The sequence below is a fragment of the Gallinula chloropus genome (genome assembly GCF_964237585.1).
Source record: "Gallinula chloropus genome assembly, chromosome: 15".
In the NCBI taxonomy this organism is placed as follows: domain Eukaryota; kingdom Metazoa; phylum Chordata; class Aves; order Gruiformes; family Rallidae; genus Gallinula; species Gallinula chloropus.
In genome coordinates, this window is record NC_140100.1 from 771112 (window position 1) to 798234 (window position 27123).

General features: G+C 50.3%; 2 protein-coding genes across 2 annotated transcripts in view; one reads left to right on the top strand and one right to left on the bottom strand.

Moving 5' to 3' along the window:
• Positions 1 to 268: 268 nt before the first annotated feature.
• On the top strand, positions 269 to 18858 carry TELO2 (telomere maintenance 2; the record flags this gene model as incomplete). Its single annotated transcript, XM_084270960.1, has 20 exons — positions 269 to 558; positions 958 to 1235; positions 1785 to 1853; positions 2498 to 2645; positions 3026 to 3128; positions 3894 to 3962; positions 4852 to 4993; positions 5772 to 5908; positions 7022 to 7110; positions 8120 to 8230; positions 8850 to 8935; positions 9211 to 9302; positions 10325 to 10441; positions 11430 to 11501; positions 12054 to 12224; positions 12923 to 13014; positions 13785 to 13884; positions 14286 to 14350; positions 14942 to 15057; positions 18068 to 18858. 20 exons carry the CDS (start codon positions 269 to 271, stop codon positions 18169 to 18171), a joined length of 2451 nt encoding a protein of 816 aa, XP_084127086.1. The 3' UTR covers positions 18172 to 18858.
• Positions 18859 to 19544: 686 nt separating this feature from the next.
• IFT140 (intraflagellar transport 140) overlaps positions 19545 to 27123 on the bottom strand; it is a gene marked incomplete at its 5' end in the record, with an annotated part of 67407 nt that continues 59828 nt past the window's right edge. The window contains 11 exons of the mRNA XM_084270959.1: positions 19545 to 20012; positions 21099 to 21240; positions 21603 to 21769; positions 21852 to 22064; positions 22285 to 22491; positions 23166 to 23348; positions 23514 to 23642; positions 24017 to 24160; positions 24258 to 24390; positions 24750 to 24845; positions 25858 to 26048. Of these exons, the coding sequence (XP_084127085.1) occupies positions 19809 to 20012; positions 21099 to 21240; positions 21603 to 21769; positions 21852 to 22064; positions 22285 to 22491; positions 23166 to 23348; positions 23514 to 23642; positions 24017 to 24160; positions 24258 to 24390; positions 24750 to 24845; positions 25858 to 26048 (1809 nt within the window). The 3' untranslated portion in view covers positions 19545 to 19808. The remainder of the gene's footprint in view (positions 20013 to 21098; positions 21241 to 21602; positions 21770 to 21851; positions 22065 to 22284; positions 22492 to 23165; positions 23349 to 23513; positions 23643 to 24016; positions 24161 to 24257; positions 24391 to 24749; positions 24846 to 25857; positions 26049 to 27123) is intronic.

The following is a 27123-nucleotide window of genomic DNA, read 5'->3' on the forward strand; positions in this document are numbered from 1 at the left end:
GGATACCCAGCCGTGACCTGCACACCAACGGCCTGAGGACTGAAGCCCGTTCCTGGCCTGCAACCGGCCCAGAGGCAGCGCGGCCACGGCTCTTCCACCCGGGGCTTCCAGGCTCCAACCCCGCGCCCCGCGTCCCGCCTGGGCTGCCCCGCACACGGTGCCTGTCCCTTTAAGCGGTACTGTCATTACGTCACCCTGGCCGGCGCCGCTGATTGGCTGCCGGCGGGGGCGGGCGAAGCGCGGTCTCCGCCTGGCTCCCCTCGGTGTCATGGCGTCCCCCGCGCCGCTGGAGCGCAGCCTGCGGGAGGCAGCTGCGGCGCTGGAGCGCGGCGGCGCGGGGACGGAGGCGGCCCTTGGCGCCGTGCGGGACGCTGTGGCGGCGGCGGCTGGCGCGGCCGCGCTGGGGGAGCGGGAGCGGGCTCTCTGCGGCGCCTTGCTGCGGAGCCTGGCTCGCCTGCCCCGCGCGGCGCGGCCCGAGGGCGTGTGGCAGAGCTGCTTCCTGCAGGGGCCGCCCGGCCTCGCCCTCTGCGTCCTGCTGGAAGCCCTCGGCTGCCCGGGGTCGGTGCTCCTTGGCTCTGCGGGGAGGGGCGGGCGGCCTGAAGAGCCGGGCGGGGCAGGGCCTCGCCAGAGCGGGGCTGGGGATGCAGGAGGGTGTCTGGGAGGAGAGCGCGGCGGGGCCCTGCGCTGCCCCGGGCCCCGCGGCCCCTGCTAGGGCCGCACGCAGCGCTGGTGGTTCCCGCCGAGGAGCTGTCTGAAGTCGGGCCCGCCGGGTACCCCCAGCGAGCCAAGGAAACTGCAGGGATACAGAGGGTTAAAGTACCTTCGGTTTTAATCCGGTTTTGATTAAAATAGTTAACGATTTAGCAGCAGATGAGCCTACAGCAAAGAACCCAACAGCGTGCGCCTCCTTTTTACCGGTTAAAGGGACGGGGGCTTATTCCAGTAACTTCCTTCCAGCTCTGGCTTCCAGCCCAAGGAGGTCGTTGAGGTACTGGAGCGGTTCCTGCGGGAGGGACGGATTTCGGCTCTGATGTGGGAGGTCTGCCAGCAGCAAGCCCAGACGGGCCCACCTGAGCTGCAGGAGGCCCTGCTCAACAGGATTGTATGTTTGCCAGATCATGTGAGCAACGAACTCCAGGGGAAAAACCCACCAGTGTTCTTCCCACAGAACTACTTTCCTCTCTTGGGTGGTGCAGTTATCCAGGTGCTGCAGAAGATCTCAGAGTCCCTAAGAGGTAAGATTGCAGCAGGACTGCAGTGGAGATGGCTCTTCTGAAGTAGTGTTTTGTGCGTGGACCCCCTTGGATGATGCTTGAGATGCAGATAACGGGTATTGCAGAGCCTCAGGTTCCTCCTTCAGGATGAAGGGTGTGGTGGTTAAAAGCATGAGGTATTAGGAATGAGGAAGATGGCTGAGGCTTTTTAAAATCCCACTGAAAGCTGCAATCCTACAAGCTGTCAAATAGTGTAATCTGCTGTCAGAACTTAATTGTCATCATTTGGTCTGTGCTGAAGTGATTGTATGGCAGATTTAAATGGTACTGAACGAGCCAGTGGCTTTGCTGCTGTTGTGGTAAAGTGGGACTGAGCTACTTAGTCTTCTGACTCTCACTGTGTATAAATACCAGGTGCAGTTTTGTGCCTGAAGGCAGGTGGAGGAGGGAGGAAGTGATGATGCTTGAAGAGAAAAGTTAATCTGTGTTTTCAGACTTAGACTACTTGTAGAAGGTTGTTGGGAGGATGCCAGGGATGCTCCTGTTAAGCTTGTGTCTGTTTTATCTCAGGTGGCTTGGATTGCTCCATCTCTTTTGTTTCCCACGTCCTGGGGAAGGTCTGCGTTCATGGGAGACAAAGTGAGTGTTTTACAGCCCTCTTTTGGGGAGGGGGAGAGTCTGTTCAGGTGTATTGGTATGGAAGGAAAACTGTTGATGACCAAGGAGAGTCAGAGAGTGAACAGTTAATACTCTGGGGCTTTGTGAGCTGGGCTGTAGAGGCTCCTCTCTGTTCCCAGGCTACTCACCTAGCATTTGATAGATGCCAGTGCTTTTCTGTCAGCTCACATGACTCTGGTCTGTTCTCCTCTCAAAAACTGATGAGGTTATGAGCCTTCCCATCCTGCTGTTTAGGGACTATTAAATGCTCTTTGAGTGCTTTTCAGCCAGTGGTCTATAGGTACCTTGTAAATCCCAGCATAAATCACAGCCCATGTGTAATAGCCTTCTCATGTGAGTAGCCTTCAGCCTGGCTTTGCTTAGGACTTTAAAGCCAGTGAATGCAGTAGTTAACAAGACTGGGAAGGAAGAGGGAAGATTTTCAAGCTGTTTACTGTGGTGATGAATATTTGCAAGTTCCTTAGGCTGTTAAGCTTAGCTTTTACCACAGGAACAAAACTGCAAACTGTACTTTATCTTTGTCTTATAAGGATCTTGCAGTCTGACCTTGAGTACCGTTGTCCTGTCCATCTTGTGTGTTCACCTGTTTCTCTCTTCCACTTCAGAGGAAATCCTGAGTGTTTTGGTACCCCACCTCACAGATCTCACCAAGTCAGACTGCATCTGGCAGAGAATGTGCTGGCGACTGGTTGAATGTGTGCCCGACCGCTGGATGGAAGCAGTGGTCCTTGGGCTTGTGCAGGCAACACCTGGGTAAGAACTCTGCTCTCCTCCCTGGTCCAGAGCAAAGGCTGGCTTTTTTATTTTTCACAGATACTTGGAGAATGGGTTTCTGAGAGATGCTGATGTGTGTGTGTTTGTGTAGGTGGTTTCTTACAGTGCCATGCCCTCAGAATTTAGGATTGTAGCTGATTGGTGCAGGCTCTGCCTGAGGGGGAACATTCTTTAAAGTGCTATCTAGTGGGAAAAAAAGAAGTGAAAACATTCTTTGTGGTTACTGACTCACCTTTGAAGTACAGAGGTGTTTTAGAGACTTCATTGAAAATACCTGCTCACAGAGTTTCCCGTGATTAGTGGCAGCATGGCAGCATTTCATGGATTCCTAATGTGTTGCTGTTGCCCTGTCTTGCTAGGGCAGATGTCTTGTCTAGGTTGCTGGGGAACCTGGTCCTGAAAAACAAGAAGGCTCAGTTTGTGATGACCCAGAAGCTGCTGCTCTTGCAGTATGGCCACACGGTAAGGACCCTGCGCTGAACAGTGGTAGGGTAACACCTTTGTTTCCAAAGTGCCAGTGGTTTTTAGCTGAGCCCCAGGTCTTTCTGAGAAAGATTTAACACCTTCTGAAATGAGCCCTCAGTCTCCACATGTACCTGAGCTGTGCAGCTGTTCACTTACATCCCCTCAGCTGACTGTACCGAAGAGGGAGTAGTAAACAGTTGCTTTGAAGCCATGGGATTCATGTGCTCTCTCAGGGCTGATGGTGATTAGCAGAATTACTCTTTTTCCAGAACCAAGTGGTTATTAGCACATAATTCTGGTGTTCTGGGGAGTTAATTTAGAATCTGAAAGAAGAGACTGAAGAAGCCATGGCCCACCTTCAGGAACAAGAATTAGATTGAAGAGATGAGACAAGGGCTGGGATTTATTATTTTTTTAAATCTGTGCCCTAAGTTTGTCACAAGGTGCTAGGAAACATTCTGTGGCTTGTGATGCTCCCGTGAGGGATGCTGTCTTGACTTGGTGTTCTGTGTTTGCCTGGGACTGTGCTGATTTGGTTTTGATGGTAAAAATGCCATGCTGCATCCCTGCCCCCTTTTTCCATGTATTCCATGACCAATGTGTGTGTGGGGTGGGTTTTTTTGCATGAGCATGCGCTTGTGTCTTTTGAGTGTTGTTAACCAGTCCCTCAGAATGAACAGCTTAATGCTGTAAAAATACACAGTTGTTGCTGGTTGGCAGATTTATGCTCAGTTAAAGCAAGACTTGTGGTTTTCCTTGCAGACAGCAGTGCTCCAGAGCCTCCTCGGCTACCTGTCCCTGGATGGCCAGCGGCGGCCTCTCCTGGTCAAAGTAAGGTTTAGTGGTATTGTTGGTGAGGTTTCTGATGGAAGGTGTTCCACTCCCTGTGCCTGTGGGTGCAGTTTTGGTACTTCTCTGAGACGCCCCTGTTGCTGCTCATGAGAAGGAGGGAAGCCCTACCATATCACAAGGAAACTGTGATCTACAAAGCAAAGACTTTCTGCGCTGCTGGCTTTAGGTTTCCCTATTTAATTGGTAAATTGTCTTCCAAGTAGCAAAACTGCTGAGCCTTGGATTCTGACAGATGTCCTCCATCCTTCTTGGCTTCCTCTGCCATCCCATGTTTGTGTGGCTGGGCAGATGGCAGTAAGGTGTCGAGCTGGTTGAGAACTATCTGTGAGATAAATGGTTGATGCTTCACAACCTCTCTCATTTACCTTTTCCTCAGTGGGGCTGCAGGTACTTTCCAACTCAGCAGTGTGGTGGCACTTAGGACACTTGTATCTCTGGAAACCTCTACTGTGGTGTCAGTTTTTTAAAGTATTTTTGGTGCTAGTTTGTTCTGTTATCCCCATTACCCAGAAGTACTGGCAGCTGTATAAGATTGGACTAAACCCATATAATATCAAACTGTATTTTGACAATAATGCTTCTTGCTCTGCATAGAATTTATCAGTTCTCAATAAAAAACCCATCGTATTTAACAATGTATGAAATGAAGGTGGTGTGGAATTCTCAGTTGGTCAAGTGCAATACATTGTGAGCCCTGAAAAACAAACAGCTCTGTCAGTAGGGACTGTGCAGCTCTTGAAAACCAGAGGGCCATCAGAATATGCAGTGTGCTGTATGAAAGCATGTTTCAAAAATGTGCTTCTAAAAGGAGATTACTACTTCTAGATCATACAGGGATCATTTCAAATCCACTTGTTTTCTGGTTCAGGTGCTGCAGGAACTGTTGGAGACCTGGGGCAGCAGCAGTGCTGTGAAACATTCTCCACCTGAGCAGCAGCAATACATTAGCAAGGCCATCCTTATCTGCCTCTCCCACCTGAAGGAGCCTGAAATTGAGAGCTGCAGACAAGGTGAGGCAGAGGGAGAAGCAGGGGTTAAGGTTGTTTAACAGAATATCTGACTTCGAGTCACTGCAAGACCTTGAGATCTTGGAGTGTGTCCAGAGAAGGGCAACCAGGCTGGGGAAGGGGCTGGAGGGCAAACCTTATGAAGAGCAGCTGAGGAAGCTGGGGGTGTTTAGCTGGGAGGAGGCTGAGGGGAGTACTGTGCTGTACTACAGTACTGTAGTTTTATAATTTGGCTGGGTTTTTTATCCAACAGCGTTTGGAAAGATAAGCTTTTCTGAGTTGAAGTAGGTCAGTAAGTCTGCCTGGTAGAGCTGGCAACCATCATTCTCTCTGGGCTGAGAACACTGGTGCTACTTGCCTGTTTCAGCTTATCTAGGTAGTGAGGGAAGTTTCTCCCTCCACAGTTGAGAAATTCTGTGGTCAGAACTTGTAGCTTCCTCCAAATGTCATGTTCCACTTAAGTGTCTTTGAAGCATTCTGCAACCAAGCTGAAGATTGACTTAAGATCCCTATTTGTTTCAGTGACAATCAAAATACTCCCAATTTAGAAGGTAATGTAATGTTCTGTTGACCATGAAAACACTTGGGTTTGTTGTATTGGTGCTGAGGGGCAGTGCTGCCATGGTAGAGAGACAGGTCCCAGCTGGATGGGCCCTTCCTGGCCTCCTAGTCATCACTAAGTGGTGAGCAGCTACCAATGCCCTCTCAGGGAACTGGCATGAAGATGGAGGTTTGTTTCTGTCACTGTTTCATGCACAGTTTGGTTTTGGGTCTTTTCCAGAGCTTCTTGCAAGCATGATGGAGGGTGTGAAGTGCCACTTGGACAGCAGTCTGCCACAAGTGCGGCGCCTGGGAATGGTTGTGGCAGAGAGCATTAGTTCCAGAATAAACACTGATGGCCCTGTCCTCAAGTTTCAGGTGAAGGTTATAATGGAATTTGTCTGGTGTGAGGGGCTTAAGGAGATAAAAGCTGTAGACCAGTTGATCCAGAGCATTATAGCAAACTAACACTTACTTTGGAGAATAAATGTTATGTGGAGCATCTGAGGGAACTGGGGTGGTTTAGTCTGGGGAAGAGAAGGTTGAGGAGAGATCTGATTGCTCTCTAGAACTACCTGAAAGGAGCTTGTGGAGAAGTGGGGGCTGACTTTGTCTCCCTAGTGACAAGTGATAGGACAAGAGGAAATGGCCTCAAGTTACACCAGGGTAGGGTTAGATTGGATGTTAGGAAAAGCTTCTTCCCAGAGGGGGTTGTCAAGCACTGGAACAGGCTGCCCAGGGAGGTGGTGGAGTCTCCATCCCTGGAGGTATTTAGCAGACAATTAGATGTGGTGCTGTGGGACAGGGTTTAGTAGTGGATGGCAAGTTATAGTGATGGTTGGACTTGATGATGTAAAGGGTCCCTTCCAACCAAGACTGTTCTGTGATTTTATGGTTATCTGGACGTGAGGAGAGGCAGTAGCACTTTCAGAAAGAGAGGCTGTCTGTTCACAGAAAACAGTTGTATACAGATCTCAGCCAGGTGACTAAGCATAATCTTCTGGCAAAGCTCAGTGTCATAAGGACTGATAGAGGGTGATCATCCTGTGTGAGGGAACTGGAACTGGATTTGTGAGGGAGGGTGAAACCTAAACCAGTGGTGACCATTCGGGCCCTGACACAGGGGGAACACCTGCTCAGGGGTGAGGTTTTCAAGACTGACATGGGGATATATGCTCTGCTATTTGCAGTAGAGTTTGTAAGAATGATGTGATCAAATCACATTAATTCTTTAAAAGCCTTCATCATCTCTTGTGTTGCAGTGCTGTTTATGAAATGTTTTAGAGATTGTAAGGGGCATTCAGGCAGAGTCTGGTCAGGAGGGACAGAGATTCAGGATGGCACATACTGCTCGCTGGGCAGACAGTGATTGAAACAAGTGGGGTTTGTTGGGTTCATCTGCTCCTGGTTCAGTCTGTTTGCACACAGCCAAAGGGTTGAATGTTGAATGCTGGGCACATGTGCAGTAACAATTACTGTTCTAATATCTAGTATGAAGATGATGATGACGCAAGAGAATTGAAGTCCCTTCTGGTGCAGACTCCACCATTCTCTGCTGTCCTCAGCCTTCCAGATGATGAGTAAGATACTGTTTCTATTCATCACCATGCCATTTTTATGCCCTTTCCCATACCTATTTTTCACTGACGTGCTAGAACTGTGCACAGTATTCAAGATGTTTTATGTATTATTAAGCATTATAATCCAATTTATTCTCACAGTGTGGTGTAGTTATGTTAAATCTATAATCCAAGTGGTAGGATGCATTGAAATTGCTGTGGTTTCTAGGGGCTTTGTGTGACCCAGAGTAGGATCAAATGGGCCTTTCTGTTCACATCTGGGAGATCTGGCATTTGGGCCATGTGCTCCCAGCCCAGTCATCCATGATGAGAATTTAGCATAGCTGTCAGACTGTGAACTGGTTCTGTGGTGCTTTTAACTTCCAAAGCACCTGCTGAAGCTCTTTGAAGCACTTAGCTTTATCAGCAGATGAATGAGGCACTTCATGTGACTGGCAAATGAGGCTGTCCAGCACTCTGGTGAAATACAGAAGATTTATTCCCTCTGTTTTAGGGGCCCAGTCAGCATAGACAGCTGTTTGAGACAGCCATTTGCAAAGCAGACAGATGAAAGGACAATGCCAAAGTCCACAGAAATAGGTAGAAAGAAATATAAATCTTCATTATTGTGTTCATCCCACTAGCAATGATTAAAGCTGCTTCTTGCCTGTTTCTTCCCCATTCACAGATTGAAACGTGGCACAGGGTGGTATGGTACAGGTACCACAGATAAGCCTTTCCTTAGTGGTTCTAGGTTCAAGCTAGTGCAGGGGGAACATGGCAAATTAGCTGGCTTTATTTTTATTATCCATTGCTGTTCCATTAAGATGTGTTGCTTCTCTTCTCCCCTTACCCCGTTCTCCTTCTCAGGACCTTATTCCTTGTGTTGGCCAAGCTTAGGTGGGAAGGTGCAGTGGAAATAATGACCTGCCGTTCTGCTTGGGTGGCAAGGCTCTATAGTGTGGGTAGTTTCTTGCTTGTGAGCAAGGACTTCTACTTTACTGGGTTTAATACTTCTGGTTCCTCACAGCAGGCATGAGAAAGCAGATGCTGCACTGCCACTGGTGTCAGAAGGTAACAAGCAATCACATGCAGCAGCCCCTGTGACACCAGATGAGGAATCTGATGCTGAGCTTGACAGGTACGGGCCAAGAAGCTGGGAGGAAATGGAAAATAAATGTCAGGTTCTTAAGAGCTGACACTGGGAGAAGTGAGCTGTCAGTAGCTGTATTTCTGGGGAAATGTTGTGCTTTCTGACCTTGTTCAGCTGAGTGGGAGGTGGCAGAGTAGGACGTTGTGTAGGAAGTAGCACACAAGTATACTAGTCAGTAGTGGGAGCAAAGCCCATGCTGTGTACAACACTGGACTTATTCTGTTGGACTTAGGTACGTGTTGCCTGGGCTGTGGATACATCTGCCCAGGTTAATAGTGGACATGCCATAGTCTGTCACTGCCAATAAATAAAGAGATCTTGAGAATCAGCTTCTAACCTTTTGGTCACCTGACTCCTTCCTGCACTTGACCAAGAGATCCAGTTCCAGATCTGGTCACAGAGCTGCTCTTTCTCTGAGCTGCAGAGTACTCATAGACCTGAAAGGAACCCTTTCAGGCTAGGTTTCAGCTCTGCTGCTGGATGACCTGAGAGCAGCAGTGTTACAGAGTGTGTGTGTGCTGATTCTTCCCTTTTGTGTGGGTAGCTGGGGGAGGGAAGAACTTGTGTACCCTTTAAGACTTAACTCCTGCCTTTATTTCTTTTACAGCGATGACGACCTTGTGCCTTACGACATGTCAGAGGATAAAGAACTAAAGACTAAGGCTCCTGTGTATATCCGAGACTGTATTGAAGGTAGGAGATTTTGGGATGAGTCTTTATTTCCTCTGGGTTTGGGGAGAGTAATCTCTGCAGGGTTGGTTTTATTCTGAGCTAATTGAAGGAGCTGTAGGGCTTCATTCATCTGGGCTCAAGTGTTGAGCTGGATTTTCTGAGCAATTTCAATTTAGTTTGTAAATGCCAGTCCTAACATGGTCAGTGACACGTGTCTGTGACATGACAGACCACTGGGGGTATATACCTGAGCACAGCCATTCTGTTAATAGCTTTTGTTTGTCTTTTACCTTCAGTCCTGACAGGATCTGAAGATGTGGACAGATGGGAAGCTGCAGTCAAGGCTCTGGAGAGCTTGGTTCGGAAGAATCCCGTAGCAGCAAGAGAGGTGAATAGTGTGAGCAAAGTTACCAACAGGCTGCAAACCAGGGTTATCCCCTTGAGGAGACTGTGAGCAGAGCAGCAGGCCAAGCTAACGTGTACCTGGCTTTAGAGCTGTTATGTGGGAAGGGAAATAGAAGGAGATAGTTGCTGTGGAGGTGAGGCTACAGACCACAACGTGGAAGAGAGAAGCAGGCAGAGGTGCAAGCAATAGGATGGCATTTGGCAGCTCTGGCACTGAAATGAAGTGTGTTGCAAGTGCAGCATGCCAGTCATGTGAGGAAGCTGGAGAGGCTCCACGCTTTGTGCTGGGCAGAAAAAACATCAGACATGCAGCTGGTAGAGCAGCCACAATTTCTGCAGAACAATCAATTGTCATTTTGAGTTTAATTGATTGTTTACTTGAAATTGAATGTAACTGTTCCTCAACAAAAAGGGGTGTAGAATCAAATGGATTTCCCTACTTTTTGTACAAACACCATGTATTCTGGAGGCAGTAGCTGCCTTGTACTGGTCAAGGTGAAAAGCTCAGGTGAGGGAACCTTGGGACAAGGTCACCAGCATGGTGAGTGCTCATCTCCACTTGTTAGTGAACACCTGAAGGTGGCAAAGCCACGGTGGGAAAGGGGAGGTGTGTAGCCTGATAAACAACACACAGTCTGCTGCTGCTCCTCATCAGATGTGTTGCTGAGCTGGATGGGCTTTGGGTGTGGTACAGTACCCCTGAACCAATCAGTTACAGTGATAAGTGCCCTATATCATGGTGCCACCACTTCTCCCAGAAGCCAGAGTGAATGTGGACAGAGAAACTGGCTTGGAGGTGGTTCAGTGTTTTGAGAAATCTGTCCTGGTGGCATTTAGCTTAATGTGATTTTTCTCCCTCCCAAGTGGTGTGTATATTGTCTGTGTTCCATACCCCTGTCTGCTCAAACTTTAGAAATGGTGTGTGAACCCTGTGAGGGGAAAAGAAAAACAACAACAAAACCCCACCTGCAGTGGTTTGATGCCTTATTTCCATGTTTTGAGCAGGTTAGTGTGGAGCTGGCAAAGATACTGCTGCATCTGGAGGAGAAGACTTGTGTCGAAGGCTTTGTGGAGATCCGTCAGAGAGCACAAGTAGCTGTTCTAACCACAGATCCAATACCTGTGAGTTCCCCTTACTGCTTTCCTCTTCCCAGTGAAGGCACAGGCAGAAATGTGAGCAGCTAGTCTCTTGCTAGCTTGATACAAGCAGCTGTCAGAATGTGGTAGAATAGCTAGCTCATGTCTGACAGCATCTGTGCAGAGGTGGACTCTGTGCTGAAGAAGCTGCACTAGCTGACTGAAACAACAGGAAAGAGAAAACCATGTCAGAGCTGTAATGGACTGGAGGAATGGTTTGAAGACTGTTAGCAGTATGCCTGACAAGGTAAATTAGGTATGGATGTCTTGCACTGAAGGGGAGATTGTTTCACATGGAGGGAAAATGAGACAACGGCTTCTCTAGAAGAAGACTTGATGACTGCAATCATAGAGTCTTGGAATGGTTTGGGTTGGAAGGGACCTTAAAAATCACCGATTTCCAACCACCTGCCCTAGGCAGGGACACCCCCCACCAGACCAGGATTCCCAAAGCCCCATCCAACCTGGCCTTGAACCCTGTCAGGGACCCAGAGGCAGCCCCAGCTTCTTTGGGCACCCTGTGCCAGGGCCTCCCCACCCTGAGGAAGGATTTCTTCCACATACCTAATCTAAATCTACCCTCTGTCAGTTTAAAACCATTGCCTCTTGCCCTATTGGTACAGGCCCTGGTAAAAAGTCTTTTCTCAGTCTTTCTTTTAAGCTCCCTTTTAAGTTTTGGAAGGCCACAGTAAGGTGTTCTTCAAAATGCCAAAGCCAGCATGGCAGTTGTTCGGGCACCTCTGCATAGAAGGGAGAGAACCACTGCAAAGTCCTGTTTGCCATTTACTACTTTTGGGAGAATCTGAAGTGGAAGTGCCTTAGTTCCCCCTGTTTGCACAGTGTGTCTCTTCCCTTGCAGGCTGCTTGTTGAACTGTGAAGAAGCAGCACTTCTGCAATGGAGTGCCCTTGGAGTCAGTGGGAAGGCTGTTTCCAGCCTGGGTTTGTGTTCACTGTGCCTTGTTTTTCCTACAGGTAGCAAAGTACTTGACCTCCCAGTTCTATTCTCTGAACTACAGTCTCCGTCAGCGCATGGACATTCTTGATGTAAGTGTCCTTCTTGTCAGGTCCCACTTTCCTTGTGCCTTTGCTGCTCTGATGCTGTTTCCCTGAGGTGTAATGGTCCTGCCTTTTGTTCCTCATAGGAGAGGCAGATGCATGTCAATCTCTTACGTTGGTGGTTGTGCCTGGCATTGTTTGTAGCCCTGCTACACCCCAGTTACACAGTGATGCTTCCCCATGGAATGCAAAACACGTGATGGTCGTTTGCCTAGGAGAAGCCATTGTTTCCTAACCCATCAGTAGTCTGCTTTCTCTCTGCTTGATGCACAGGAATCTGCCTGTGGGGACTCCCATCTCACTTCACATACTGTGTCTGAGGAAGGGTCCACTGTTCTGTTTCAGGGCTAAGTGACCAAGTCCGTGGTCAGTACCTTGCAGTGACTTGGCTCTTCAGAGGTCAAGTACCTTGCTGTCCTCCATTCTAAACCTGTTGTGCCTTTCAGCCTTCTGTCAGCTTGGGTGCAAGTAACTGTTGCTGCTCTTCCCTAGTGCAAGGGTTACCCCTTTTTTAATAGAACCCCCCTCTTTTTCTTCTAGGTGTTGGTTTTGGCAGCTCAGGAACTGTCCTATCCCAAGTCCCATGGGAAGATCAAGGATTCTGGTGCCCAAAAACCTTGTGTCCAGCTCCTTTCTGAAAGTGACAGCTCTAAGGACTGGAGAAGAATTGTTGATGAGAGGATCAAAAGCAAGACTCGGAGATTTGCCACGGTGAGGCCAGGACAGAAACAAACTAATGTTAAATCCAAAAAATAGGGACACTAGGAGTCCCTGTACTTCCATCCAAAAAGAGAAAAATTCCTGTGAAATTAGCCCAATCCAAAGGGAAGACTGTGTAATTTCACACAGAAATTTATCTTAGGATCTGGCTGAATCTTCCAGTGCAGAGTACCAACTCTTGTTCTGTCTCAGCAGGGAGAGGAAAATCTTCCACTCTTTGCCTTGCACTTAGGGGTAGTTGTTGCTGTTCTGTACTTGTCTGGCCACTGCAGGGAGCTGTGACTGCACCTCTCAGATCCCAGAGCTCCTTCAGCAGACAAGCTGCCTCTGGTCTGGACTGCCTCAGCCTTCCTATTTTGCAGGGAGATAAACAGAGGACAGTTTCCTAGTTCCCAGAACTCTCCTGTGATCATTTCAGAAAACTTGCTTTCCAAAACTCCTTTATCCCTTCTTGTTTCTTATACCTAACCCAGCAGTGCTAAACTGTATTGTATTGAAATATTGGGATGTGTGAAAGGATCTGAAGTGGGAATTGAGCCATCCAGTCTGTAAACTGGCAGTGCAGTCGTGCAGGCAAGTAGTGGCTGACAAAGGGATGGCTGCAAGGAATCCACAGTATTGCCAGTGTGCAGTGAAGTGGAAGGAGTCTGCTGCACCCTGAATCTAGACTTCATTTTTCTCTTTGACAGGGTCAGTCTCAAGTGGAACCGGCTTCTGGCCCAAATGAGTTCAATTCTGTTGCTGGGCACTTCTTTTTCCCACTGATTCAGCAGTTTGACAGGTGAGTGTGAACACTTTGGGGTGTGGGCATGGCAGCTGCCACCTTTCTGCACGTCCTGCTTGCCTTAGAGCAGCAGGCTGGAGCCCAGAAGCAGTGTGGGAGTCCAGTGGCACCACACTGATGCTTGGCTTGTGCTCGAAGCTTAGAGAGGAAGGGTTTGTGATGTCTTGCACTTAGCCTGTGAAGCCTTGTTGGGCAGGAGTATGCCAGACCCTGCAGAGGTGCAGATCCATTATTCTTCATAACCCAGGAGGAGGATCACAGGCAGATGGCTTTGGCAGCACCAAAACAGTTGTCTGAGCGGGACGTTCCCATGGAAACACAGAACTGGAACTGCAGTCCTTATCCAGAGTTAACTGTCTCAGGCTTGGGCCTGTCACCTGGGCTGATCCTTGTGGCCATGACAAAGTTCCTTGTCGATCACTTGAGTCTCTGCTTCCCTAAGGAAGGCTGAGTAATCGATTCCAGGAGAATCAAGGTGCTCCCAATGCTGGTCTCAGTGGGTGGTTCATAGTCTCCTGTGCTGCCAGCTCTGGCACGTGGTTCTTCCTAAGCAAAACCTGTTGGGAGAATGTGGCACCTGCTGTAAGAGTAGAGGGTATTGCTGGTCTGGGAGCAAACAGCAGTGACCCGTGTTAAACTGGGAATGACTGTTGTCAGAAGGATTTAGGCTTGTGGGGGACAGTTCCTCCTGTGTAACCACCACACCTGTTGGAAAGACACACTGACCAGCCTTCTCACTGCTAGGGGTGTGTGTCTTGCACTTACAGGCCTTTGACAACGTTTGATCTCCTGGGAGAAGATCACTTTGTCCTTGGAAGACTGGTCCACACTTTAGCAGTCCTGATGTACTTGGCTGTCAACACTATGGTAAGAAAGGCTGCTTGGGCTTGCAGGAGGGACTTCCAGCCTGCAAGCCCAGAGGTGCCTTCTGAAGTAGGGGTGTGCTCTGGGGCCTGCTGCACTTAGGGCTGGCAGTGAGTTGTATTCATGTGCTGAGAATTTGGGAAGAGGGATGCAAAATAATGGTCAGAAAGGAGACAGGGGATTTGGATGCCTCTGCACCATCTTCTGCTGTGTCTGGTATAAAAACTGTGACCTTCTGTGGGAGGTTAGGTGCATCATTTCACTTTGCTGCCTAAGGTTCCTCATCTCTAAAATACAGTTAGTTATAACCCTGATGTTCACAGCAGTGTGTCTCAGGGTCCAGCTCTGTAGGGTGGTGTGAATGTGGAGGCATTCACTGCTGCTGTCATCATCCTGTTTTGCAGGCAGCTACTGCGATGGGAAAGGCGCTGCTGGAGTTTGTTTGGGCTCTGCGTTTCCACACTGACTCGTGAGTTATGGTTTTATACTTCTGTTTTTAAAGATGAGCTGTGAGCCAGTCTTCAGCCTGGTTTCTCCTTGTCTGAGACTGGCCCCTGACTGAGTGTCAGTGGCAGTGTGGTAGCTCTGCTCTTCTCTGGCCTTCTGCTCTTAGGGCCGAGCATTGCAAAGGCATTGCTTTCACCCCACACCAGTGTGTGAACTTGGCTAAGGTCTTCTAGTGTGGAGGTAGTCATTGCTTATAGATGGCATGACAAATTTCTTGATCAGCTGCCCATGTGATAGTTCCATCTGTGTTTACTCAGGGAGCTCTGAGAACTTTAGATTCAGTTTCAGCATTCCAACATGGAAAGAAATGAGGACGTGTAGCCAGGTGCTGCGAGCATCCGATTGCTGCTTTGATCTCAGGACGTGTCCAGGACTCTGAACTGTGCTGGACTCCCTGCACCCCAGTGTGGCTGGGCTCTGTCTGTGAGCACTCTGCCAGCTGGTGCATCATTTGCCATATTCCTACTGCTTGGGAGGGTAGAGCCGCTGTGGTGAGGACGTTAAAGCAGCGATGCCGCCGCCGGCTCTAACCAGCTCGGTCTTTCCTGCACAGGTACGTGCGCCAGGGGCTTTTGTCCTGCATCTCCTCCCTGCTCCTCAGTGTCCCCACAGAGCGTCTTCTGGAAGACATGACAGAAGAGCTTTTGGAGGCTCAGTCCTGGCTGGGAGGTGAGATGTGGGGGTGTCAGCCCGTGGTTTCCCAGGTAGCGATACTGTCTTTGTTCAGTGTCTCTTCAGTTGTGAGTGGAACAGTGATGTCTGGTGTTGTGCACCAGCAGTTTGGGAGGAATACCAGCCCACCCTGCCTGCTGTACAGACTGTTACTGAGGTATATAAAGTGTGAGCTGAGAGCTGTGGATGCATGTCAGAGTGTGACTGTCCTCACCTCAGGCTAACCAGAAAAGTCCCAAACTGCACTGTGTGCACTGTTCCTCCAAGTACCCAACCACCTGGCTGGGGGAGCCACAGAAAGCATTGTGCTGTGTTTCACATCCAAGCAGTGACACACAGGGCCTGTGTTTACACACAGAATGTGTGCTTCATTAGTGCTGAAGGTAGGAGGAAGAGGAGCCTGGCCCCATCCTCATGCTGATGGAAAGGACAACCTGTGAAAGACAGCAGATGATGCTGTGTGTTGTACCCTCCGTGCCTCACACCAACCCAAGCTGTGTTTGAGGGTTAGGGCAGGCAGTTCTGCTGCACAGATGGGTGGTCACATAGCACAGTGTGCAAGAGGAAGCAACACTGGCTGCTCTGTAGCTCTGAAGCCTCTGCTGCATTCTGAGGGACCTCATGTGACTCCCTGGGTTGGTTTCCTTCACCATTCTCACCCTTGGTGAGTTGGCTTCCCACAGGGAGCAGGCAGGAAGCGACACTGACACAGCCGGCCTCTGATCCTTGCAGGTTGTGGAGCTCTGTGCCCTTTTAAAGGAAGAGAGCTGCCTTGTGGGGCCAGAATCTTCACTTTTCCCATGACATGGAGTGTGCTGAGGAATCTGCTGGTCTCTGCAGTTCATGCTGTTACCAAGTGAAGCCTTTCCAGGAATGTGAGGCATGTTTTCAGCACGAGGGGCTGCACAGTCAGGTTTTAAGGACTTATTTTTGGGAGAAGGATGATGACAGAACTAGTAGTGTCTCTCTATTCCTGTAGGTAGTGTAACAGTCATCTCTTTACATGCAGTGCTTTTGCATGAAGACTGCATGGTAGATCCTGGTGAGAATGAGAGCAGGATAAGACCACACAGTTGTGTGCATAGTACAGGAGGGAAAATTGTCCTCAGAGCCATTCAGAAACCTTAAAGAATTAACTCAGCTCCACAGCTGGTCAGATAAGTTTTAAATGCAGCTTAAAACTTCCATGTGCTTCTGGAGCTGCTTCCTGAAACCCACCAGCTTCTTGGGCTGTGCCTTCGCTCTTTGCTGCGAGGCTGCTGGTGAAGCAGCTACTGCATGGAGATGCTGGGCTCCTTTTCTTTCCAACAGGTGAAGTCAGTCACTGGAAACCTGTGTTTGTGACTGAGTCGTGGTTTGGACTTGCTATTGCCTCATGACTCTTCCAGACAAGATTTGCAGGAGGTGTCATGTATTAGATCTCCTGGAGAAATGATGAGCTGTCAGTCATGCAAGCTACCTCCTGCCATGCCTGTCGGCCAGAAGTCACCCTTTTGGGTGTCAGCTTAAAGCCTCTCTGTTTCTCTTGCCATCACTAAAGCACAGTGAGGAACAGGGGCTGGGAATTGTTATCCACCAAGCTTTTAGTAGAAATCTGCTCCTGTTTGTTGGTACATCGCAGCCCAGGCTGGTTGCTGTAGTTAATTGTGTTGATGCAACTGACTGTTCTGCCTTCAGCCTTTGGGCTGTAACTAGAACTGTTCCCTGTTACAGAGTGTTCACAGGGTGGTGCAAGAAGTTCCTTGGGTCACTGTCATGGTACTGACTGCTGGGTGGATGATTTGGGGCACTTCAGCTGGGCAGAGGGGCTGGGATCCACCTTGTACTTGTCTGTCACTGCCCTTAATGCCCTGCTGGGATTGAGCAGCCTGGTCTTTCTCAGGGGAGGGAGGGAATACCTAAACATTTCTAGGAAACAGTTCCTTGGATTCCTCAGCAGCTGCTTTTGAGGGAATTCCCCACCCCTTGCAAGTGCCCTAGAACTATGTCATAGGTAAACTTATTGCTGCAGGGACCTGAATGGTACTCTGGTGCCTGGTGCCTCCTTTGCAGTGGCAGCAGTTCAAGGTCTATGCTCATGGCAATTAGAAACAGAGCCAACACCAGCTTCTGGGCTTGTCCTGATCTGTCTTGTAGCCTCCCCCTTTTTGCCTTCTGCAGGGGGAGTATGGAAACACCGTCATGAAGCTCTCCCTGGGCATATAAATAGCCCTACTCCATCTGAGTGAGTCATGTGTTTGGGCCGACAGCGCCGAGCTCCGAGCACACTGCTCGTGCGTACAGGATATCCTTACTCAGCCTCTCTGCTCTTCCAGGCTCCCCTGCTCAGACATCCTGCGTGCATCCTGGTTTTTACTTTGCAGGCCCATTAAGGGCCCCTGAAATAACAGCTGCTGGAAGCAGCTTTGTGCCCTCCCTTACATGCTGCATAAGGTGTGGAAGAATTGCTACTTCATTGGGAGGCTAATGGATCAGCACGGAGGATGTGCTGAAACTTGGGGTCTGCATCTTTCTTACCCCCTTTGGAGGGCAGCGTGGCCACAGGCTCGCAGGGAGCACCGAGCGCTCGTTTAGACTGCAGGGACTGGCACAACGGAGACTTTAGGCTTTTGAGTAAGTGGGTTTCTAATTGCAAACCCCAGTTACACCAGTATATCAGCTGTAGAAAGGTTATGTGCAGCTCAAGGGCACCAGTATGGATTCAGCCCCGGAGGTTATCCCATGGGATGCAAGGTCAGGCAGCTTCTGCACTGTCTGAACCTGACTAACCCCTTCTGCTGCAAGAATGAGGTGAGGGTTGGCAGTGTGACAGTCAGGGCTCAGCTACGCTCTGACTGCTCAAGGTGACAATGGTTGTGTGTCTGCCTTCCAGGCTGGTGCCAGTCCTGAAGGTGCTGATGTCTGGCCTGGGATTCACTGTGTTTGCTGTTGTGTTTGGAGCAGGGTGAGCGTTGGGAGGGGGCAGCTTTTCCCATGTTCTGACTGACAGTGCCTGCTTCTTTCACAGACGTGGTGGAGAAAGACCCAGATGGGGACTGCAGGAGGCTGGCCTTGCAGAACCTGCTGCTCATGGAGAACCTGAAAAAGAAACTCGAAACTGCCCCTTCCTAGCTGAAGGGTAGAAGAAATGACCTTTACCTCATACTCTTGCCAGCTGGATGTGTGTAGGCACTGCTGGGGCCTCTTCAGCAGTCACCTGGCTGGAGGAGAGGAAGAAGGGGGGAGGGTGCAGAGCTTTAAGCCAGCGAACCTGACTTGACATCTGGACTTTGTAGTGGAAGCCAATTTGGTGAGCTATTGCTATCCGGTACGGCGTGTACAGATGCAGGAAGGTAGGCTAGTGCTGCCATCCTCCCCACACCTCCCCAGCCCCCACCCCCAGCTATTTATAACCTTGGCAGGTTTGAGTGCTCTGCTAAAAATACTGGGACGATCTCATAGCAGACTTCTTGTCAGAAAAACAGGAGGGCTGGAGAAGGCCACTTACCTCCCGGGGCTGAGCCTGAGACATGCCCATAACAAAGGCTCCTGTGGCTTCTAGTGGTCGGGGTATGGCAGAGCAGCTCTGGGTCTGCTGGAGGCAGTGCTGGTGCTGCTGAGCTGCAGGAGCTCAGTAGGTCCCCTGACATTCTGAAAATGTGCCAGACCTTAAAGGCTTGAGCTAGAGTTGTGCCATGTTTGGGAAGGAATAAAGCCAGAACTATTTCTGTATAATCTCAGTACAGACAGAAGTTTCTTTTTAAAGAGTAACTAATGTCCTGTGGTTTTTTGCCTTAAAATCTATTCCCACTGTCCCCTTCTCCCCTGGAAGCACCACTGAATGTCACATTTGTCCCGAGTTTTGAAGCAAGTTGCAAAGTGAGAAGAAGAAAAATCCCTGCAAGCTGAAGGGCTGGTGTGAGGGTGACTCTAAATACACCTTTGTGGGGTGGGGTAACAGGTGGAAAGCTGAGCAGAACCTTGGTTGCTGATGTTGGGCTTCTCTTCTCATGGTCCTTTGTGGGCCAAGGAAGAAATCTGCATCCTGAGATCTGACTCGGGCAGAGTAGCTCTGGTGTAACCGTGGTGTTTGGGAAAGAAGCTTCACTGGCTCAGTGACCCACCCCAAGCAGGGAGGATGGGACCAGGTGCCCTCCTGAGGGCCATTCCAACCCCAACCATTCTGATTCCCAGGTTCAGTCCAGGGTTTTGGGAATGGCAGCTCCAGCCTACATGACCTTGCAATATAACACAGAAGCTTTGGGCTGGGGAAGTCGCCCTTGATTCTGCAGTAGGGGAGTGATTCACTTCTACCCAAGCTCCTGCCCAGAGGGGACAGCGATTGTGTTTACAAGTCCTGACTTCTGGGGAACAACAAATAATTTGGGATCTTGGCAGATCAGACATACTTGAAAACTTTGTCAGCGGAGGCGTTTCCCCCTTGGTTACTCAGCTCTTTCCTGTACTTGGAGAAGGGCCTGACGTTACAACATGCACCAGTTGGGGACTTTTCCACCCCTCAGATTTATTCAGATGCCAACCCTGGCTTCTTCCCAGGCTGCAGCTGTGGCTTGTGTGTGCAGCCTGAGCTGACACGTGACCCTCAGTGCTGCTGCTTGGACAGTCAAGCAGGAAAAATAAATTTCTTGGTCATAAGCAAAAAGCCTCGTGGGAGCCGCGCGTGGTGGTGACACCCCCCCCCCCCCCCCCCGAGACCCAACCAGCGACGTGGCATTAAAGTCAACGTGGTGTTTGCTAAGAGTAAGTTATCAAGAGTCCTCTGCTTCATCAGCCACTTCTTCTTCCCCCTCCTTGTGCTCCATCCTGCTGTGGCCAGTCTGCTCTGCAGCCAGGGTTCGGCTCAAAGGGATTCCCGTTCCCCGGTGAACGGCCTCGATGCTCTGCTGAGTCAGGTAGTAGCTTAGGTTTGGGGCTGGAACTCTCCTCTGCATCTCCTCCAGATACCGACGTGCCTAAAGAAATGGACAGAGGTCACTGCTGGGGTTACTGCTGTGTGAGTGCCAGCAAAACACCCGCAGTGTGTGGTGGGGCTCTGGACAGGAGCCCAGCACTGAGGGGGCCAAAACTTATGGTGGGAGGTGTGGCTTTTGCTGATGTGATGACCTTTCATAGGTGACCTGAGTCAATTTTATCTCTTTCAGTTTAAACAAGGGCTCTCAAAGGCTGGGTTTATATTCTCCTGGCAGCTGATGTGCTGCCCAATCACCATGTTAAAAACAAGGTTATGAAATACAAAGATGCCCCAGTTCATGCTGTGCTGGAGGACTTGCACTGTCCTCTCTGTGTTTCCTGACAGTGGCAGCTCAGTCCCAACGCTGATGTGTGTGTGTAGCACGTCTGCCCAAAGGAGGTGATGCCCCATTTCCTCAGACAACTGAGAGTTTACAGATCTCTTCTACTTAGGCCAGGGGAGTGGTGGGGGAAAGGAGTAGGAGCGTTACGATTTGGGGAAGGAAAGCAGCTTGTGAGGAACCACTGGAACCCCACTCCCCATCCCTACCCACACCATGTAGGGGTAAAATCATGAATGAAGTACAGTCTACTGAGATGGGAGGGGTGGGTGAAGGTGCTTTAAGACGTGGCCCTACTTCTCATTACCCAACTCTGGTTAACTGGGTGTGTAGTGCAGTTGTAATAAATTACTTCCCTTTAGTCTGTGTGGAGTCTGTTTTGCCCGTGACACTCGCTGCAGCGTGATCCCTCTGTCCTTATCTTGGATCCTAAGCCTTCCCATACATATTTTATTCCCTTGTTGGTTGAAAAGTGGAGTGAGTGGCTCTGGTGGGCATTTGGCCTCTGCCAGGGCCAAACCACCCCAACTGCTCATTATGCTGTATGTTGTGTGAGCTGCTCCCATGACATGGAAAAGAGATTAGTTGGGATGTAGATCCTGAGGTCCACACTCCCTCCTCCACCTCCTGTAAAGGAGCCTTGACTATGGAACATCTTCAATCCAAAAAGGCCATGCTATATACCAAGCTGCAGTGGTGTGTGTAAATACAGGCACAGAGGGTTGGAAGAATGAAGAATTAACTTACTGTGTGGAATTCCTCTGCCTGTACATAATGTTCAACCAGAAATCCCAGGATGTCGCCGTGACGGACGGCGCTGTCAAAATCCTGCTCAGCCAGCAGGAGTTCACACTGCCGCACGGCTTCCCGGGGATCCTCAGAGTAAACCCTAGTAGGAGCAGAAGGAAACAGTTACCAGCCTGTGGGAGAGACTCAGCTCCTCAGGTGACGCACAGGAAAGATGCTGTTCTATCTTGATGGCCTGACAGGGACACTATCCTCAGTCAATGGACCTCCTTACGCTTCAGCCTGCCTGACAGCCCGAGTGTCAGCAGCACTTTGTGAAGCCATGTGATGGTTTCCCTGCTAGAAAAATGGATCAGCAGCTTCCAGCAGCGAGTCTGCAAATGACCAAACTGTAGCTACTGGAAGAGCTTTTCTTCTGCTCCTTCTGGCGGCAGCTGAGCCCTGCAGCCCGGCCCTGCAGCCTGGCCCTGCAGCTCAGCCCCTCAGCCCAGCCCAGCCGCTCACCTCCGGGCGCCGATGAAGCGCTTGATCAGGGCCATCTTGCTCTGCAGCTGTGCAAGTCTGCTCTCCTGTTCCAGGGGGCTTTGGGCCTTTGCCTTTGCAAGGCACTTACACGCCTCTGTCAGTGCCCCTTGTGCCTTCTCGTAGTTCCGATACTCATCGATTTCGACCTGCAGGAGGAGCAGTGAGGTGAATGCCTTGCTCCAGAGCCGGTGAACCAAACCCCTTTAGCTGTCACAGGAGGGGCTGTACCTCAGCACACGCATCGTAGAAGCCTGCCAGCAGGTCCAGGGCCTTGCCTTTAGTGTAGAAGCTAATGATGTTCTTCATAATCTCGGGATCTTTACGCCAGTCCAGTGACTGCAGATAGTTGGCTGCCATGATATAAATCTCTCTCTGTCTGGAAACTCCAGCAAAGAAGATAATTTTCTCTGTATCTCCAGATTTCAGCAGTGCCCTCATAGCCTGTGGAAAGAGGGGCAGGGAGGGAAGGAGAGGAAGAAAATAGCACTGTGGATGGAAGCAGAAGCTATGCAAAGGGGGCAGGAAGCCTTGTCTGGACAGGCTGCTGTATGAAGGCTGTTCCAAGGCTGGCTTCTCAAAACACCCTTGTTCTGAGAAATCTTTGGGAGGCCATAGGCTCGGCCTCTTCACGTGATCTTACTCTCTACCTCGCCAGACTGACCTTTAACTTGTTCCCTGCTTGTGTGTATTTCTTGGTCGCCATGTGGTACTGGCCTTGTCTCATGCAGCAGTCGGCAATCTGCTCCAGCAGCTCTCGCCGGGACTCCTCAGACAGGTCCGTGGAGTCCTTAGAGACCGTCATCCTCTCGGCCATCTCCTCGGTGATGGTCAGGTTCTGCTCCAGGCAAAGCTGCAGAGCCTCGTGGTACTAATGGAGGTGAGAGAGCAGTGAGGGGCTGTGGCCAGTACAGGGACACTTCACGTGTGTGGTGTCACCCACAGCTGAAGGCTGGATGAAGGCACACACGCCAGCAGCTGTGGCTGCTCTAGGACACTGGGGCAGTTCACATCACCCCATTCTGTTTGCTAGGAACACATCTACTGCTGATTCTCCCCTGCTTTCTGAGGGTGGTCGTGTGCCACTAGCTGCTGTACCCAGCGTTCGGGCAAGGCTGGGCTGCCAGCACAGTAACACGGGCACGGTGGCACCGCACAACAGTTCTGGTGAGAAATGATGGGCCTTAACCACCACTGGCACTGTGGCAACAGCATGGGTTGTTTGGGGTGGGGGGGGTTGTTGGGGTTTTTTTGACTGATGATGTTACAATTTTCCTGTTTCCAAATACAGGAGGAGTTTTTCTTCACCCAAGAGTGCAAAATCTGCCAAGCTTAAGCCAGAAATAATTCAAAACTTAGGAATCCACTCCTGGGGTTGAGCCAGAGCACTGCTGCCCCACGAGTCACTGGCATGAGAGGAAACTAAACCTTACACACGTCTCTGCATATCTGTTTACCAATGAGGATAAATGTATGTCTGTGTGCATGCCCCTGTTGTGCTCCTCTTTACCTGTGCACAGGGGCACCACAGGAGCTGGAGCTTACCTTCTTGGCTGCCAGCAGCAGCTCCATGGCCTTCTCATACTGAGCATGTTCAATAAAAAAGTCTGAGCAGCGAGCTAGGAGAGCTGGGTCTGACTTCTCATCCAGGTCTTCAGCAATGAGCTGTAGTGCCCCAAACTGCTGCGTGGCAAAGGCCAGCTCCAGTGCTTTGGAGAAGTGTCCTGCCTGTGAAAGGGAGGAGGAGTCTGGGCACTGCAGAGGCAGTTAGCAGAATGACCTAGAGGGGGTTAACGATGCATCACCCACCATCAAGAACGGACAAAGATGCAGCTCTGCTGTAGGACCCATTTCAGTGCAACGTTGGGTATTTCTTACTAAAAGCACATTTACCTTGTGGTACAACGTGACAGCTCTGTCCATCTGCTCTCCCTTCTCCTCGTAATAGCAGGCTGCCTCTATCATGTCTTCAGGAGAGCTCAGAAGAGCCAGGTTCATCAGCTGATCATCTAAATTGTTCTCCTATTCAAGAGCAAAGAGCAAACAGATGTCATCACTCAGCCTTCTGCAGGCCTGCAGCTTTGTGCTGTCATGTAACAGCCCATCACCCCCCTTCCCTGTAGGACCATTACCAAGCCAAGTGACTTGGGCTGCAATGACTGTAATTTGTTGCAGGCAGTTTTCTGTTGAGATCCACAGGAAAATAACGTCCCAGGCAGCCCAGCCTTTAGCAACATGCCTTTTGCAGAAGGTGCAGGCAGCATGTCTGTAGCGGGCTGTATCGCAGCAAGCAAAGGCAAGAGGGTGGGTGCAGCTACTCGTGCCCCTTCCGTTCCGCGCGCTGCCCCAGGCTGGAGCCCCACTCGGCCTCTGCACACGGCCGGAGCCCCGCATACCTTGCACAAGCGGATGGCGTTGTTGAACGCCTGTGCCCTGGTGTAGAAGTGAACAGCCTGCTTGACTTCCTCCTGGCTCTCGTACTGCCGGGCCAGGTGGTAGGACGCAGCCCAATTCCCCGTTCCATTCGCTATTTCAGCGGCCTGGGAAGGAAAGCACAGAGCTTCCAGCTTTACCTCCTGCCTGGACTCCTCCCGGCAGGGAGAGTCCCCCGAGGCAGCTGGGAGGAGGCTGCTTTACCTTCTGAACGTTGCCCTGGAAGCAGTGGATGCGGACCAGGGAAAAATAATCCTGAGCCAGTTCATAGTACTTGAGTGCTGCTTCCATATCTGCCTGGCTCTCCAGATACTGCGCCCACCATTTCCACAGGCTCCTAGAAAAGCAACAAGATTCACTGCAGTAGCAGAAACTGCCCAGGGTGGCATTTGTCACTCCTGGAGATCTTGAACTCAAGACTAAATACTAAATTTTCTGGAATGCAGGCAAGGCCTTGCCCCCACCTCAAGGGGGCTGGTCAGGGGGTGGTGCTGCAAGGGCCAAGGCATTAAATGTGGCAGCTCTTGAGTGAGATGCAGCATGATCCCGGGAAAGCTGTAGGAGGCCTGTAGTGGACAAGGTGGGGGTTGAGCTTGCGGCTGAGAAGGCTGGTACTCCTCCTTCCCTGCTCTCACCACAAGCTGTATCTCAGACCTGAACATCCCCTCTGGGACAAGGATCAAGCACAGCACTTACTTGTCTTTCATCCTGTTGATGTAGTTCTCCAGGGCTTGTAGGTCTTCAGAGAGCATTCGGGGTACCTCGAACCTATGCGTGTCTGACTTCTCATAGCTGTAGAGAAGAAGATATTAGAAGTGAAATTATTACCTTCCTATGAGCTCCCTTCCTGTGTAAACAACCCATCTGATGCCTTGTGAGAGCTCTGGTAATGCTGGTAATTGGTACTATTAAATTCAGAGTGAGACCAGCTGCAGTCTGTGGTCCTGCAAGGCACCTGGAACTGGGGAGGCACTGTGATCACAGGAGACTAAATACTTAAAAAGCCCCAGCAATGGCCAAATAAAACACCCCAGAAACCTTCCCAAACAGCAAGTACATCCCTGTGTGATCTGAAACGGTCATGAGAGCCCTGGGCACCTCATCCTGCCTGGTCCTCCTGCCAGCCACTGCAATGCCAGCCTTGCTTCCGCTGCCAGGAGATGACTGTGCTTAGGTCACCATCTCCTGTTAGAGTCTCCTCTCACCTCTCAGTCCACCATGATCACCTAACAGGTCTGTCTGATCACATCAGAGCTCTCTGCATTGACCTTGTTAGAGTCACTGTTATATTGTGACACCTCATGTGGTACAACTCATAGAAAAATGAGACTTCAAACAATGAATAGGACACATGAAAAAGCAGCTCCCCTAGTTCTCCAGGGACTCACTGGTCACAGGAGAGGCCCAGGCACCAGAGGCACCCAAGTCAGACTACATTCTGTCACAGCAGTTGTGTCCAGGCCTCTCAGGAGCTGTGAACAAGTGTTTTTGTCGTGGAAAAGGGAAGGAAAAGAGGGCAGTGGTCTTCCAGAGATGAGCACAGGGGTGGCTATTAGTGGGGTTCAACTGTCAGCCCCGGCAGCACACGTAACCCTTCTCTGACACTAAGCTTTATTAGCCCAGGAGGGTGCTGGGAAGCTTATCCTAACAGTGCTTCCCCTCCAGTGAGATAGAAAGCACCAGAAACAGGAAAAGACTTCAATTAATCATTAAGAGTCATCACCAGACATCCTCCTTAGCCTGCCTCCAGTCTGCCCAGAAGAACAAGGCTGCGGATGCCCAGGTGCTGTGGGCTGGGCCTTACTGTGTGAGCGCCAGGCTGTGCTCCCCCATGGCCTCCAGGTGCTTGGCGTAGTTGTAGTACGTGGTGCGTAGGTGAACCCGGTCGTGGGCTTCAGCCGTTTCAATGGCTTTCTGCCACTGGTTTGAGGCTTGGTAGAACTTGTTCAGCAGGTCGTAGCGTTTGCAAGCCTTGTACAGCCGCTCTGCATCCTCCTGGAGGGTGAATGTACAAACACTGGATTAGGTCTGGTTCACAGGTGCCACCCACAGCAGGCACTGCGCTGCTGAGTAGTTTATTAGTGCAGGTCATTGTAACGCAATTAAAGGAACAGTAACTCAGGCAGAGGGTTTAACTGACTAAATATACGTGGCCTGGAATAGCACATTACTGGGAAACAGGATGTTTATGTGAAAATAAGGAAAGCACTCAGATCCTGGCGTGTACTGTACGTAGAAACCGGGGGGACACGCACACTGAGCGCTGCCGTGGGGAGCACAAGCCGTGTCACAGAGGGTGGGTACGCTCATGTGGGGCGACATTTAACAGCCGACCCAGAGGTGAGGCCCAGGAGAAGGTCCCAGCCCAAAACTCGGGGGTTTGGCAAGGTGTGATGTGCCAGGGGACCTGCAGCGACTCTGGGCAGGTCTCAGCGGTATCGCTGCCCTTGTGGACACCCAGACCCGTCGCTGGCGCAGCTGCTGCCCGGTGGAGGCAGGGCTGGCCCAGCAGGACTCTGCCGACGCTGACGCAAGGGTGAGCAAATTTGGAGCCATTATTTTTACGCTCTGAGAGGTGCTCCAGTGGAAGGAGCATTTTCCTGCTCCACCCAACTGCTGTCCAGCTGAGCTCTATATTTAGTAAATCGGGATTATCTGTCCAAGACAGAAAAATAGTTTCTGTCTCTTATTGTTTCAAGTTCCAAAAGCAGAGAAAGCAGAGATGGAAGCTGCCTGCACTCTGAGCCCCTGTGATCGAACCAGAACTGCATTCAGTTTGCTCCAGTTCCCCTCTGCTTCTCCAGATTTCACTCTCCAGAGTAAGGACTAACAACACTCACAGCTTTCTTTGCCAGGAAGATTTTTTCCCAACATTTGGTTTGAATTTCCCTTTTCTTCTTCACTTTAACCCAGAATAGTTTCTCTCTCTCTAATTTATACTCTTAAAGCAGTTGCAAAGTGCTAAACACCTTTTTAAACCCAATTCTAATTATTCATCTCTCAAAGATTTCCTTGGCTGTGAAATCTTTCTAAGAGCTCAACAATTTGCACTGATTTTCTCTGAACTTCT